We start from the raw sequence: 16005 nt of genomic DNA, 5'->3' as shown, positions 1-16005 counted from the left end.
CATAATGTAGTGTTTCTATTGGAAACTTTGTGTCTGTAGCTCATAATAATACATTAACTTAACTCTCTATATGATTCTCCATAATCTGCTAATATTGCTCATGGATATTTATATTTTGAATGTTTATTTCATCTTATCCTGATACAATGCTTAAAGATAAGTACGTTTTTGTTACACTAATGATCGCATGCATACTTGTAGTAATCTAAATGTGTATTACCTGATTAAGTCACTAGGTGGTCCCAACGCATCACCTTCTCACATTGTACTCCTCCTTCCTATTCCCACTTTTTCTCTTTTTTATTTTTTTGTTAAATGGACTCGCCCATGAGCCGCCCCTTGTGTCTATATCACAGTCAAGTCAAACACAGAAAACAGCTAGACAGGAAATGGAATTATTTTGCCTTCAGAATAACATATTAGTGAAATTGACAATACTGAACAAGCAGCAATAAGCACAAATAATAACATTAAGCACTAGAGTCACTGAATCAAAAAAATATTCAGCGATTTAAATATTGGAATAAACTTTAACAGATATGAAATCATTATATCACGCCATGGTGCATGGTACCTACTGTTCATTGCATGTCATGCAGTCTACTGTATAATAAGCATTCGTCATTGGGTTTAATTTGACCTTTCTGGTCAAATTACTGCTAAATTAATCTTAAAACCTGCACTATGATATTTTGCATTTAGGACGAGGTCTTTATTGATACCTGCAGATACATTTTTTATTTTGGGGGGGAATACAACAACATGTATATTCATTTACCTCAGACCCCTCCCTAAACCGCTTCATTTCATTGTCTCTTTGTATTAACGTTAAACACGTTGGAGTTTTATTTTGAAAAACCTGTCGAGGAAGTGCACCTATTAACTATGTCCGACTTTACTCTGCTGTGTCAGTCACCATGGTGGCATACAACAGAGCACAGCGGCGGCGGACCTATCTCCACTTTTAGACCCATTAAAAATGTTAATATAATGGATTTTCTCAGTGAGTGTACTCGGGTCTACCGCTCATAATGGACGCCAGCTTGTTGTTGACGGAGATAGCAGTTAGCCGTTAGCTTACTTTTTTTTGTTTGCTTGGATCCTGTGTGTAATTTCTTTTCGTCGCTAGGAGAATGCTGGAGAGACAAGGAATGGCTTTGATGAACGTTGGCTTGGATAAGGGGACATTTTTCACATTAAGAAAATAACTGTAAAGAGTCAGTTTGAGCTGCGCTTCCACCAGAAGTTTCCTCTCGGTGGGACTGCTGTTGGCAGCCGGGTTTCGTGCTCGGGCAACGGGAACACCGACACCCCCGAGGAGACTGCTCGGCTGTCTGGCTCCAGTCGTGGCCTGGCTCCGGGCACTCCCAGCTTATCCGCTAGCATCGGATCACGGACGACAAGAATAAAACAAGACAGCAGGGGGACTTCTTTTGTTTATATCCGTGGCGCTGGATATTTCTAAACATTTATTTAGGATAAGCAATTCAATATCCTTCAGACGGCGTCTTCCAAAACAATGGCGTCTTATGTGGATAACAGCTTTCGGCAGGCTGTGATGATGAATCCGGCTGAAAGGACGCAACAGGTCAGAAGAAATTCTGTATTTTTACGTAACTACTTATAGGAATTGTTGTATTTAAAAGTGCTGTGTTTGCCACTTCATTGTAACAGTGCAGCATGTACTAAACTACACTGTAACATCCTGCAACAGAGTAGCAGTGTGTCTGTGTGCAACTGTTGCCATTCATCTTGTTCAAGTGTTACGTATGGCTACATCCCGCTAAGCCCTCTATCTGCAGAGATAATCAAAGCTACTTAACATAACAGGAGCTGGAGCCTTGGTGGGAATCTAAATCAAACCAGCAGCACTTTGTTTGCGCCTTGTGCTTTTACTTTTGAGGCTTGTGCATTTTTGCAAAACGTAGTCTGACAAGGCCAAACTTGCAGCTCTTGCACAAAAAAAACAACCAAAAAACATAAAAATGTTATAAGGGTGATTATATGAGAGGCACAGGCTAATCCCAACCTAGCTAATAGCCTACCAAAACACACGTTCATCGTTGTGGCAGTTTGCAGACACAAGTTAGGTCTATCATTGTCATAGTTGTTTTATAATAGTTGGCTTTACTGGACAATACCATTGGTCTACTAAATGTTTTGTGAAAATGAATACATAATGCTTTGTTAGTACTTGTTTTTCTCAGTGCTGTCAATGCACAATATCACCTCCCAGTATCATCTGATCCATATACATAAAGTGTGGAGCTGTATGTCTTCTTAACATTGGAATATGTGGTTATAACTTGAGCCACATGCACGCACCTAACTTTGCATGGCCTCACATATTAGCAGTTATAGTTTTGCAGATGCAACAAATCCTGGTTTGGCTGTAAAGATGGCATCATTTCATTTGTGCAATGCTTCCACTGCAGATGCATCTCCAGCAAAGGCTTTATATACAATGGGCAATCAATAGGCCACCACCTAAACCAGTTTGGGCTGCAGTTAGTGGCTCAGCCGTCTGCCCGTCTAGCTGACATTGAGGAAACAATTATGGTGTCATCGACGGCTTGTTAACTGTACAATCCCCATGGTCTTTACGGCTTCATGCAGGCTATCATTTGTACGAGTGGCAGATGCCATTATGGTTATGGAAACAAATACGAGGATGCATAACTTGGTCGGCATCAGTAGCAGCAATGCTCATCTAAAACGGGACTAAGCATTAGTAGTTTATAATAGAGCTGAAGCTAATGATTTATTTTCATTATTGATGAATCTGACTAGTATATGCTTAATCGTTTGTCCATGAAATGAATATCTATTTTTTCAATGCCTGTCAAAGTTCCTTTGTGTCATCAAAGTGTCAATCAAAATTGATTGATTTTCTTTATTTGGTATTTTTGATCTGGAAAAAAATGACTGAAGTATTTATCTTTTTAATTAATCCACAAATTGTCTGCATTTCATTCAGCATGTGGAGTTCTAACGTTTGTTTTAATTCCCATAAAATCAGATTTTCTCAGTAGGAAATATTGGTCAGTAGTTTTGATGATATCCATAAATGAATAACTAAAAATAGCTTGTTAGTTTCCTTTTTATAAGGATGTGAAAACGTGATTTAAAGAAGTGTATAACACCTGTGATAAAACCACATCCTGCTGAACCACCAGCAGGGCGTTCAGTGTCACATCAACGCCCGAGTGCAGTTTGTAAGACTTTCCAAACCTGACATGAATATGTGAGGGGGAATTAAGTACTTGGAATTTCTGAGCTGGAAAATAATCTGATTAAAAGATACTGAGGCTGGGACAAAATATGTCTTACTTGGAGATTCAGTACAAAAAAAAAATGCCTGTGGTTCTTTCATACTCTGGATGTATGAACTCACGCTGTGTCAGTGTGCAAACGTTTCAATCAGGAAGTCTTTGAAACGATGAAAAATTAATGGAGAGGCGAAGTAAGACGGTTTGAACACTGACTAAATGACTCTGTTTGAAAAAGATTCGGGCACAAGTGTGATGGATGTCGCAGAAAAGTTCTTATTTTGTGTGAAAAAAAGCAAGAAGACGTGTTCACAATAAGCACGTTAATCTTCCTGGTGTTGAATACCACGTGACTGTGTGTTTTTAAATAGCAGCACCTTCGCCGGTGTTCTTTTCAAGTGTCTCGCGTCTGTGGTGGCTGACACTGTTTATCCTAATGGCGTTGGCAGGGCCTCTCTGTCGGGATTAGCTAACGGTTAGAGGGATCTGTCTTTATCGCTCAAGACTGACCCCGGTGGGATTTGACCCTCTGCCTCCCCCTATTGTCACATGGCATAAATACCTGACCGCCTGACAGCTCGTGTTCACACTGGGTTTGTGAGTGTCCTTTGCATGATTGTCAGCGTGCAGTGGAGGCAGCAAAGCGGATATGAATTGCGATAACATGACATAGCTATCTGATCTCCAATCTATTTTTCATGTTGAAATTCAATAATTAATTGGGGGGGGGGGGGATTGTTACATCCCTGTTGAATAAAACAGTAATTCTGTGGCTCTGGGTTTGAATTGGGACCCTCCAGTTGTAGGTTGACTTCCAGATGCTTAGGGTTCATTGGGCTTTTTCTCTTAAAAGAGCTTCTCCTCCTCTGTCTGCCCTTGGGGGTGTCTTTTTATTCTCTGTACAGAATGACTACAGAAAACCAAACCAGGACAAGCACATGATCAGATTTGCAGGTGACACAGTGTGCCTGCCTGAGTCCATATTCAGGCGCCACACAATCATGTTTCGCAGATGCTAAAACTTAATTAATCAAAGATATGACAGTAGACTTTGCAGGACACCACCGACTCTATCATCTAGTAGAAATGCCAAACATTCTCTCGATACAACTTAGCAATGTTTTGCATTTGTTTTCATATCATTATAAATGAAATACCTTGAATTTGGACTGTCAGACAACATAAGCGGTTATAAGGAATCTCTTTTGGCTCTCAAATCTAGAATGAATGCTTGTTGCTTCCCTACAGTTAATGTTCCTTATCGAACACAAAGTACAGTTTTTGTCTGTGAACGTGGTATCTAGCGTGTTTGTCAGGTCACTAGGTGGGGGTCGGGCTATCTCTCCTCGTCCAAACTGCGGCATTGAACTCTGTTTTTCCACTTGGAATAATGGGCGCTGTGTGTGTGTGTGTGTGTGTGTGTGTGTGTGTGTGTGTGTGTTGAGAATTGCTTGTTTATGTTGTTGCTTATTTTATTCATGGCTGCACATGTGATATCATTACTGTGGACCAAGAGGCATCGAGGTGAACTGAACTCATTTGAACTTTATATTTTGATGCAGCATTCATTTCTTTAACTGTGGCTCATAAAGGAACACGATTATGAAACCACCTAATCAGGAGTAAATGAGTGGAATCTCTTTCTGTCGTCTTATAGGAACAAAAAGCTGCACATGAGTACTTCTGCTTCACGTGGTCGGTTTATCTGCAGCACAGTAGCTGCACTCAGGACAGACGTCTCCTCTTATTTAGCCAGGTGGCAAAAGCTAAAGGCCACAATCAACAGTCCTCCGCTGCGGTGACCCTGCTTCACAGTCACATAGCTGCAGGGACAGGCTGCCTACTTTACATTGTTTCCACATATTCTGTACCAGCAGAAGAGATCAGCGCAGGCCTGCAGAGACGGTATTAGAGGAAACGAGTGAGAGAGAGAGAGAGAGAGAGAGAGAGAGAGCTTTCAGCGGATATTCTTGACCCCAGTGACTTGTAGTGAGCAAAAATAAATCTGTATTTCTAGGCAGTCGTTACTCAAATACAAACAGCAAGCAGCTAAAATGGCAAACATTCAAAAATAACAACTGTGGCGTCATAGAAAAGTACTAAGTACAAAAATAAAAAGGTTCAAGAATAACAGACCTAATAAAAACCCATTTGTTGTTCAAATAATCTAAAGGAAATTAATTATTCACTTTCAAATGAAGGTGAAACTAAGTTATACCTGCAATTTATATTCCAGTAGCTTATAAATGATACAGAGCTGCTTCATGCATTCAGCCCGATGCAGGTAAATGCTCGAGTCAGACTTTGTGCTTAAATTAAATTATATGTGCACATGTAAAATACTGCATTACATGTTAAATATCAGAAAGTAGAATACAGGCAGTATTTCTGAATCACATTTAGTTTAAAATGTTGGCTGTAGATATTCTCTTGCAGAGAAACTTCCATACTGTAAATGCCAAAATGCTCCAGTAGACGTGCAGAAGTATAAACCTCTGGAGGATGTCGCTGCTACAGGTTGTAGAATGATTGATGAGCACTGAGCTGCACTCTCTCAGCATCCTGCTCTGTGTAAGCAGCAGGAAGAGGAAAAGAAGACCTGAACGCCTTTCCCCTCCAAGATGTTTTTATGTTCTCATTCTGGGTGTTGTTTTGTGACTCGTCAGAAGCATATGAACATCTATTTTTGCTGGCTCAAGAAGTAGGATGGACGTCGTGATGGTGTAATTTTCCCAGGCAACTCTGGGTTTATTTCTAATTCTCCCAAAACCTCCCATCCATTATGTAGATTTAGGCGCGGCTTGCCTCGGCGTTTTGCGCTCTGCAGCGCTAACCCCGACGAAGTAAAGTGATGTCACATGTTATTCCTGTGTTGAAAGTGGAGGCTGAGTGCAGGCTGATGTGGTTACACACACCGCGGTCACAGTGACGTATTCCTCCCAGTTTAAATACAGGGGATGGATTCAGAAAGGGAAGAAAGAAACAAACATACGATACCCACACAGACGACCAGCACGGCTTCTGATTGGCTCATTTAAATCATGCTTTTAATTCCACTTCAGCTTTATTCATAGTATTGTGATTGCAATAAAGCATAGCAGCGTCTAATGGTCAGTGGAGCCATGCAAAGTATTGAATATTGTATTAAAACTATTGATTCTTTTGTGTTATGACTGTACCGGGAGCAGCTGATGAAAAGATTGAATCTTAAATAATATGTATAACCCCTTGTACAGATAACCGTCTGGTATCATGGTGGAATACATTTGCATTCCAGAAACTGTGACTGGAATACACCCGGATGTTTGTGTAGCACTGCGCGCCTGCAACTCCCTAAAATCTAATAATTAAAAGGGCCGCCGTAGTTTGTGTCTTTAAATGCACCACAGAGATTAAAGTAAGTTAAACAAACTGCACCCCATGAAGCTCGATTTAACTCCAGTGGAGCACAAGACGAAATGTCTTTAATGTCAGCTGATGTTTGTGCATTTCTACTAACTGCACGGATAAGGTAGTTGGATATTCTAATTAACGCCTTGAAGTGTAGATTTAATTTAAAACCTCGAGTAATACTCATCGTCAGATCGTCCTTATGAACGTCTGATATCAATCCAGGATGAATGTGTTCAGTAAATCACTTTAGTTCTGCCGTCTAGATGTGATTTCCTGTGCATACATGTAGAGAGAAATAACTCAAAACATGACGTTCCTTGCTTGATTATGGTCTATGTTTGTCATGGCACTGGAGATCTGCACAGATTCAATCTGTGGCTGCATTGCATGCTGGTCTATTGAGGCTGCTGTGAGATTTGAGAGTTTCCCAGTGTGATCATTAAGTGCTGTTTCACAAGATTAGAGCTGCAACGAATGATTGTTTTCTGTAATGATACATCTTCCTGGTATTTCATTTTTAGAAAAGAGTTTAAAAAGAGCAAATCAAAGCAACATTTAAAGCCCACAAGTTTGACATGTGTTTACATTTCAGAAGCAGATCAAGAAATGTTACGATTTCTTCTTTGAAAATAAGAAAGTTCCCAATAATCAAAATCACTCAACCTGCCACTCACAGCTGGAGTTTCAGAGCGACTGTGTCTGTGCTAGAAGAAACTCCAGATGAAATGTTCTGAGTAGCATAAAAGATACACTGCCAAACACTAAAAAGCTCGACAGTGTTTAAGGCGGATACTTCCTCAGGAGGTGCATGAGAAAAACATAGTTCATTTTGCCAAGTTTGCAAAAGTATACATGATCAGCAAAATCGTATCAGTGTTCCTTTTGAAACAATAGAGTGAGAGGAAGTTAAAGTAACACTTCTAACACTGAGAACCTGCACGCTGGCTTCTGAGCTGCTCATTCTGCAGTCTTCTCTCTGCTGCTGCTGCTTTCACATGCTCATCTTCATGATGATGTGAGACATGCACTAGCTTCTTCAATGTACTGTGTTGAACCTTTTCTATTGCTGTACATTTGCAGCATTTAAAAAATTCCTTTTGTTTTGACAGATTGCACGTAAACCTTTTTATTGAAACCTTCACTGATCCTGTGCAGTCCGCTGGGCTGCATTGTTTTCCCCCCCCCAGATGTTTATCTTGTCAGAAGAACCAGGACATTGACTTCAGGGTCACACTGTACATTTTGTTGCAACTGAATCGCACGCATTATATTGTCAAAGGCATGTTTCAGTTCCTTATGTTCGCATTCCTTGAGATATTTTTAAAGCAAAGAAAAACAGCGCTGGAGTCAAAACTCCAGAAATTCCATTTTCCTTCGCAGCCAGAAGGCAACAGACCTCATCCCACCGAGCGACCACAATCTTTACATAACTCAGCCAGAGACCCACATGGCTGCTCGGAGAGCTGAGAAAGTAAACCATTCCTGTTGTGTAATATTTACCCGACGGCTATAGAGTTACGCTACCTGCTGTGGCTGTCATTGAGAGCGTCATTCCTGAATAAGATTTAGGAAATTCCAGCATTTGGAAAAAATGACACGTACATTACAGAAAAGACTGATCGCATTAGCGAAAGATATTTTGGTGCGTTGTTTAAAGTGCAATAGTTTTGGGACGTTTAATGTTTTATGCCCCTGATGTGACTGCCAGGCTTCTTTGAGTGAATTTGCTTTCTGTCCTCGGTCCCACGCAGTACATGTTCACTCTGGTGAATAATCTCCTGTATAATCCTCCCTCTTGGGGAACTGCTCAGACTTGAAGTGGATCAGATGGAGAGCTGATTAATTTGTGTGATTAGAGATCTCTAAATCCCAGTATACGGGTTCACCATGCAGCTAATACTTGTTTACAGTATTTGTAACAATGGCACTTAATGATAGTTGCTGTTGCAAGAACAGGGTCAAGATCAGGGCAACGGTTTCTGTAAAGGCTGCTTATAAACAGCATTTATAATGCTATTGTCTTTTGGAGATTTTAATTTGGAGATTAATGTTTGAGAGTTGAGCTACATGTACTTACAGCATTTTACATAATGTCTTTTTTCAATCTTTCATAATTGGGAGGAAAGAGGGAGAAATGAAAGCTTAGCTTTTGCGTAGGTTGAGCTGTCGGTACAGCATTTTCTGTTTAATTGCATTTATTGTGCAGAACTGTTTACGATCAGCAGAACGATGTCATTGGCACCGTGTATCTCTATCCTACTGCTCTGCTGTGGAACCACAGCCGGGCTCGTCAGCATTATGGCTCCATGTCTCCGTCCACTTGCAGCGAGCCAGCTTCATTAACACCATGCCTCTGGTGGATTACTCACTTGCTTAAATAAAGCTTTCAAATATTCATCAGCAAGGTACTGGGAGCCTCACAGCGCTGCAAGTCATCTGACGTCTTTTTGCAACCAGTCTCCCTGTCCTTTTAGGATGTTATATACGTGCAAATATTCACAAATCAGTTAAACAGAGTTCCTCGCTTGGGTGTCTTTTCATATCCCTTCTTTTTTACTATGTTACACTGATGCATTGGGTAAGTGCCATACTTTAAGATGTTAAGATTGCATTGAAGTTAATCTCCTTCCACCAGGCAATTGTGTGTCTGTATGCAAAGGAACCCCCCCCCCCCCCCCCCTCTCTACCAGTGTAAACAAACACACCACAGAGTAGAGGAGGGCTGCTGTGTGAAGTGAAAGTGTGGGATCATGGCACATTATACGTTTTTGCGAAAACATTATCAGTCGCATTATTCAGCCGAGACCTCTTTGACCTGATGGCTCATTTTGACTTTCTTTTGTGAACGCCGTGTCGAGCTGTGATGTTGAGTCATAACACTGTTTGGCGGATGCACCTTTGATCCAGAACTGGCCTGTCATGTCTCATGCAAACTGTGGTTTATTAACAGCTGTGGTGGTGGTAGGCAGGTGATTACTTGCCTTGTGAGCTAAAAGAGGTGATTCATTACAACACTAGGTTGAGCAGAAACAGCTGTCTTTGCTAATGGATGCTGTTGTCAAAAGTGAAAACCGCTGCAGCAGCAGTCTTTGAGTTCTGCCAGTGGGAACATGCAGCATGTTGGACAGCCCGAAGAGAGAACACAAAGGGGGAAAACAGCCCCACATAACATTGTTTCCCCCATTTATAAATCAGTGTTTAGGACTGCTGTTGTTCCACTTCCTGCACACTGTGGAGCAGATCGGTGTACAATATCTGTCTTGTTGAAACTTTATCTTTGTAATTGGTCCCTGAGGGTTTGTCTAACCTGCGGATGGTCACGTTTCCAACTCTGCGTCCCTCCGTCGCCCATCCGGGAAAATGTGTTCATTACCCAAGGCCTCAACGTAATCTGATTCTCACTGGAATGTTTGACAGTTTCTCCCTGCTTCCTGCTTTAGGGAAGAAGGGGATAATTATCTTAGCTTGCCTGTACTGAACCACCGATTACCGTCCAGACCGCTTGGGTGCCAGTCTGAGATTATCAGGATGCTCTGCTCTTAAACCTGTGTGTGTGTGTGTGTGTGTGTGTGTGTGTCTGTCTGTGTGTGTGTGCACACAGAGTTTTTAGGATCTTACCTCTGGGAAAACTTTGTGGAAACACATTTATTGCTGTGATGCAACCTTGCCCTTTGAGCCCAGTTGACATTTATGCCCCTCTGGTGACATGAGTATGTGGTATTCTCGCACCATTAGAGCAATAATTCTTCACTAAATACTGTGATGTCATATACAGCCCAGCATTATTTATTAAACGGCATTAGTTCATCGGCGCCTCAGACCTTGACCTCAGCTAATTGACACATTGCCTCGGTTGACCTCAAAGTGTCATCCACTGCCAGACGTTTTCCCATATGGCCTTATATTTGCTTCGCACTTAAACTGTTCCTGCTGAGAGCAAACCCTTTTCATGTATCATTCGTGCCTTGATTAGTATGCAGATCTCCTTATGTGTTATGTAGCTAAGTATCACAAATAGGCTTACATAATACCACATGAGAGGCTAATGTGCGTGCAATCTTCTTATAGCAGTATTTCCCTTTTGTAATTGACTAATGTGGTTAGCTCCAAACCTTCACAAGAAAAAGCTGCGCATTAGACTGTATTATTGAGAAAAAGGACCTCAGTCTGAACTGTACAACACAGCACAATGGGCAAAAGTCAATCTCAGTTCTAAAGGAGCCTTGCACCGTCTGATGGCCCTGCTGCAAGTTACTGTGAAACCTCAGCGTTTTCAGCAATTGCATCATACATATTGTTAATGTGATTCTGTGTCAGCACTGAATAGTTGTAGAGCGTCGCTCATCACTGCTGATTAGTCCAACACGGCTGCATATGTGGGAAGTGAAAACTGGAGAAGAGGAGACGTGATACATTCAAGCCAAGGACCGGGAGTAATGGCTGATGCCGGAAAGACTTGAGAATAAAATCTACATATGTAGTGTTGCATCAGTGGAAATGAGTCAATTGTAACTGACAAAGGTTCCTACATTTACATATTCCTTATAATATTAATAAAATATACAACTTTAAGTGATTAAGTTAAGTTAAAAAGACTGATTTGGATAAATATGGGAAGTCAAATGTATATGAAACACGCATTCTTGATGCTTAGAGAATTAATCACATTTGATATATAAAATCCTCCACGTCCATGAAAGAAATTCAGTTTGCTGTCACGGGCAGAACGATAAAAGCACCACTTACAATTTGTTAAACAAACTTGAGTGTCAGTGATTTGAAAAGTGTTTAATAGGTTCTGTTGTTCCCAGTGTACATATTTGTTTTGCAAGATAATAGTTTTGTCATTCAATCATTTGTGGAATATCACAAAGTGAGCTTTGCAGAATTGACAAATATGAAAGATAAATGTGATTGTTTAACACATTGCAGAAATGTGAACATGCATCATTGTGGCATGGTCAGAGTATATTTAACTTTGCACTGTAAGTGCTGGCTGTTCGGAGTCACATGAAGTATGTGACTCACATTGGGCACAGCGTTCTCATGTGATGCTTTTGTTGCACTGTCCACCTGTATAGGCATGACTGCCTGTGGCTGTGTTATTATTGGTCTATATGAAGACTGTTTTTGATTATAATTGGAGGGAAATTCATTGCAGGCCATTCATGCATGCTTCCCCATAGAGTCGGGTCGGGTGCTTTGAATCCCCCAGCAAGTGTGGTGCAGACCCAACACAATGGCTCCCTGTTACAGCTTCTGCTCGTCAAAAACAGTTAAAATCACACCAATTATTTTGTCGCTGCACTGGGAGTAGCTGTTTTAGTCAAATTGTACCAACTGCAGTTGTGCTCACGCCAAGCAGACTTAAACAAAGAAGTGTGTTGTAGCCCATTAACCCACGAGTTCCAATCTAACACCTAGCTTCATTTTAGAGAACAGTACATTGGAAATTGCTCAGCATTGCTCAGTTTATTATTTAGAAATGTAATTCACCATGCATGTAACAATATGCAACAACACGGAACTCGGAGCATACATAGCAAAGAGAAATTGCAATAAACCCACCAAACTAAACTAGATAAAAATAAACCAGATACGATTATAAAAAGGTGAAATGAAATGGGGGGGGGGGGGGGGGAACATTTGCAGTATTTTTTCCTTTGACTAGCTTAAGCAATGCCAAGGAAAGGAAAAAAACGTAACTTGTGACAAGTCCCTAAAAGATCACAATCACAATGGTTCGTCATGTTTCTTTTGTAAAACATCCTCAGGATATAGCCTGAAATCCCCGTCCGTCTGGAGCTGAGGACTATTTTAGTCTGAGTGGAGTGAAAGGCCTTGGGTGGGATCATACGCAACTCTGTAAACAGGAAACTTCCATTCAAGACTGGGCAAGCGAGGCGCACCGATGTGTTGCAGATGCTAAACACAAGGAAAGTACTGAGTAGTGCATCTCTCAGATCCTCAGCAGGCCTTCAAGATTTCAACACCGCAGATCCCTCACATTAATGCATTGTTCAAGATTGTACCTGGAGGTACATGACTTTCCCGCTGGAGGCATAGTTGGGCGACAGTAGCTCAGTCCACAGGAACCTGCTCCTAATACTAGGATGGGTTGTCACTATGTGTTGCTGTCCATTTCTTTATACGCTTAAATGGCTGTGACGGCAGCGCTATCTGTTTTTAGCTGTCGTGACCTTAACTGGCAGCTCCACAGATGCATCATCATCTCACATTATCCAAAGTGTTTTTTGTCACTTCATGTCGCTTTGGAAAACAACACTGTCATTGTCTCCTTGTTTAGTTGGAGGGTGTATGGTGTGACATTCATAGCCTTGAGATAAAAAAGGTGAGGAGTCACACCTATCACAGGCAGGCGCTAGGCCCCACTCCATTGTGATGGCAAATCATGAAAGAGCATAGATGACAATGTTGTCTAGATACCAACAAAGGCGATGTTGCTGGCCCGCTCCCAGCTCAGAGGGAACATACTGTTCATGTGCCCACAGTCCTGCAGTCCAGAGACCCTCTGGAAACACGCCAAGCATGAGGCCAAGGTTGCATTTAAAAGTAGTTTAGTGTGCCAGATTGAAAGCAGTAAATCATATGTATTTAAGTAATATGTTTTTATGCCTGTGTCTTGCATGCAATTGTGGTAAATTATGTTTGTTTTGAGCCGAGGTATTCTTTTGTACCACGTCACACTTGCAGGTACTTATTGCATGTGTTATGCAGCATGACTGTATTTTATAAAGGACATATCGGCAATGTTGGGTCATTCTACGCCCTGTTCTTGTGCACCAGAAATGGGATGTCCAAGTGCTTTGGTACAAAAGCACAGAACAAAACTCCTCCACTATAAGGGAAACAAATCCAAAAGATATCTGATTAAATACATGCTTACTTAAAGCATGTCGAGACAACATCACATCTCTTATTATCTACTAAAACACATCATGTCATGCTGCCACAACACCACTACGGGAGATGTTACATAAGATTTCTTACCAACAAACAAACTCCGACGTCCCTCTGGTGAACAGGGAGTGTTTGGCCTCGAGGCCCAGAAAAGAGAAACCCGGCTCGTGTGAAAGCAGTTCTCGTATTGAAAGAGTTTCTGTGGTTGTTCCCTAGCAACCGGCAGCCGGAGTAGCATTGTAATGCTGCAATTACTTAACACAGACGTCCATAGGAGGAGGAAGCGGCGGAGATTTAAAAGATTGATTATTGAATGGCTGTGCAGTTGAGAAAACTGAACAAATGGATTCAGCCGCAGCTAAATATTGAACCCGGACAGAATGAGGAATCAGTGTCATTTTTCTCCCATTGTGGAACTCTGGGGGATTTCATTAGTAACTGTCCTCCAGCCTTTAGCTTCTATTTGTGTCAAGTTAATTGGACAGAATAAAAGGGGGGGGGGGGGGGGAGTAGGCATTTTTGGACCATTTAGGCGACCAAGCAAGCCATTTTCCCCAAGAAGATTAAAGCACATCCCCATCCCACTTTCTCCAGCCTACTCTCTTCTCCTTGTTGTCCCTTTGAGCTCTCATGAATTGATCTTTATATGATGTTGCGTAACTTTGTGATGATTGCGCTGCACCTCTTTGAGGCCTTTGTTTGAGCGAGATGGAGCGGGTTTCATTTGGACGGACAGTTGGCTTTGTTCCCGGGTACGGACCTGCTCCGATGAGGTTCAATGACAGAACTGAGAGATCTCTTTGTGTCCAGTATCGGTGGAGTCCACCGTTGAAGCCACATTGAGCCATTGTTGTGGCTTATGGCTAAAAATAAGTGCTGTGGTTTTTACCTAGTTTGTCACCAGAATTAAACGGTACTGTCCACAGCTTTTGCTAATGGAAAACCAAAAAAGAGCGAGTACAAGGGATCAGATCTGTGCCGTACCGTGCAGTGGAAATGCGGCATTACAGCACGTGTGTTCTTTTGTAACTGCATCACTTTTGAAACTGAGATCACAGTATTTATCATCATTAATTGTGCAGACCTATTGACCGTAGATGCAGTATTTGTGCTCAGGCTGCGTCTATAGTTGGGTGCAGTGGTTGATCTCTGGATGAGGCTGTGGTCAGAGCTGCGGTTTGTTATGATTCAACACTGCGGTCACAGACTGTCTCAAGAGGCCGCCGGATGCAGGTTGTTCGCTCATGTTGAGTCGGCATCAGTGACCAACAATCATCGGCCCAAAAGGATGAAAGATCTCACTGTTAAGTCCGAGATCAGACTGTGTTCAAGCCGATACTTACATCTTACATGATGTTTTGCTCTTTGGTGATGAAGAGATGGAAATGTTAAGAAAAGGACTTTTGACCTCAGGATTCCCTCGTTGATTCTTTTCATATGGACCCTGACAGTTGAGCCTACAGAGAATTATCACCTGAATCTGCAGCGCCCCTCGGCTTCATGTAGCTTTAAAGCAAGTTCCAGTTTATTGTTCAGCTGTCCGGAGCACAACTTTACTGTTTTGGTTCACTCCCACGTTGAGAAAACGTTGTTTTTGGGCACAGCTGGCAGCTGTTTTCATTGGAAAGAAAAGCTCTAAAAACCCATTTTACACTTATCTGCTGAGCACTGAACGGTAGACAGACACAGTTAGTCACTAACTGGTGAACATAGTGGAGTATTTAGGCGCTGAAGACCTAGATATTTCTCTCAGGAGTTGGTAGAAACCAAATACGAAGCTAAAAAAGACGCATACACGACTCCAAATGGGCGATAATGCTTCCCCAAAATCAGGTATTGTTGGTGTGTCAGAAACCTGCTTTGTTTTGTGACAGAGTGGCACTAACTGCTTATTATTGAAGTCCAGACAGTTAAAAGAACAGAGGCCAGGTGCATCTGAGCAGGTGTTTTAACTTTTCCTCATCACACACTTTCAGAGTCTAATGCCAGATCTTTAATTTATTCTTGTAAAGCTGTTAATAGCTTTGACTTCTTGCCCCGTGTGACAGTTCCCTGGCATTATGGGGTGTGACCGAGTCAGCAAATATTATTCAGTGTTAATTAGATCGCTGTGAGATCCTGTATGAGTGTGGCTCGACTAATGCTACGTGGATGATATTAAAATGGCACCAGACGGATGCAGGAAAGTAAATTCTTACTTGTTTTTTTACCCTCAAGGACAACAGAGAGTGCAGCATTGTGTCCTCAGTGCACCGCAGAGTCTGAATTAGTAATCTGTACACAAGCAGTTCTTCGTATAAATCACACCCACATCATTAGGTGAATTAATAATATGTTCTGTACTTGTACAGCAAACAATGCAGCTCTTCCTTAATGCTGACCACACACTCCTTCCTCATTCTGCTCATACATTACTTCCTCA

At 41.6% G+C, this 16005-nt stretch overlaps 1 protein-coding gene across 1 annotated transcript in view; it reads left to right on the top strand.

Annotated features, from left to right (window-relative positions):
* The first annotated feature begins 921 nt into the window (after positions 1-921).
* Positions 922-16005, top strand: part of LOC115015127 (rap guanine nucleotide exchange factor 6-like) — a 35506-nt gene continuing 20422 nt past the window's right edge. Inside the window, exon 1 of the mRNA XM_029442325.1 lies at positions 922-1588. Coding sequence (XP_029298185.1) covers positions 1520-1588 — 69 coding nt within the window. The 5' untranslated portion in view covers positions 922-1519. The remainder of the gene's footprint in view (positions 1589-16005) is intronic.

Source organism: Cottoperca gobio, chromosome 10, assembly GCF_900634415.1.
Source record: "Cottoperca gobio chromosome 10, fCotGob3.1, whole genome shotgun sequence".
Classification (NCBI taxonomy): Eukaryota; Metazoa; Chordata; class Actinopteri; order Perciformes; family Bovichtidae; genus Cottoperca; species Cottoperca gobio.
Note: the sequence above shows the minus strand (reverse complement) of the source record. Positions and strands in the feature narration are given on the sequence as shown.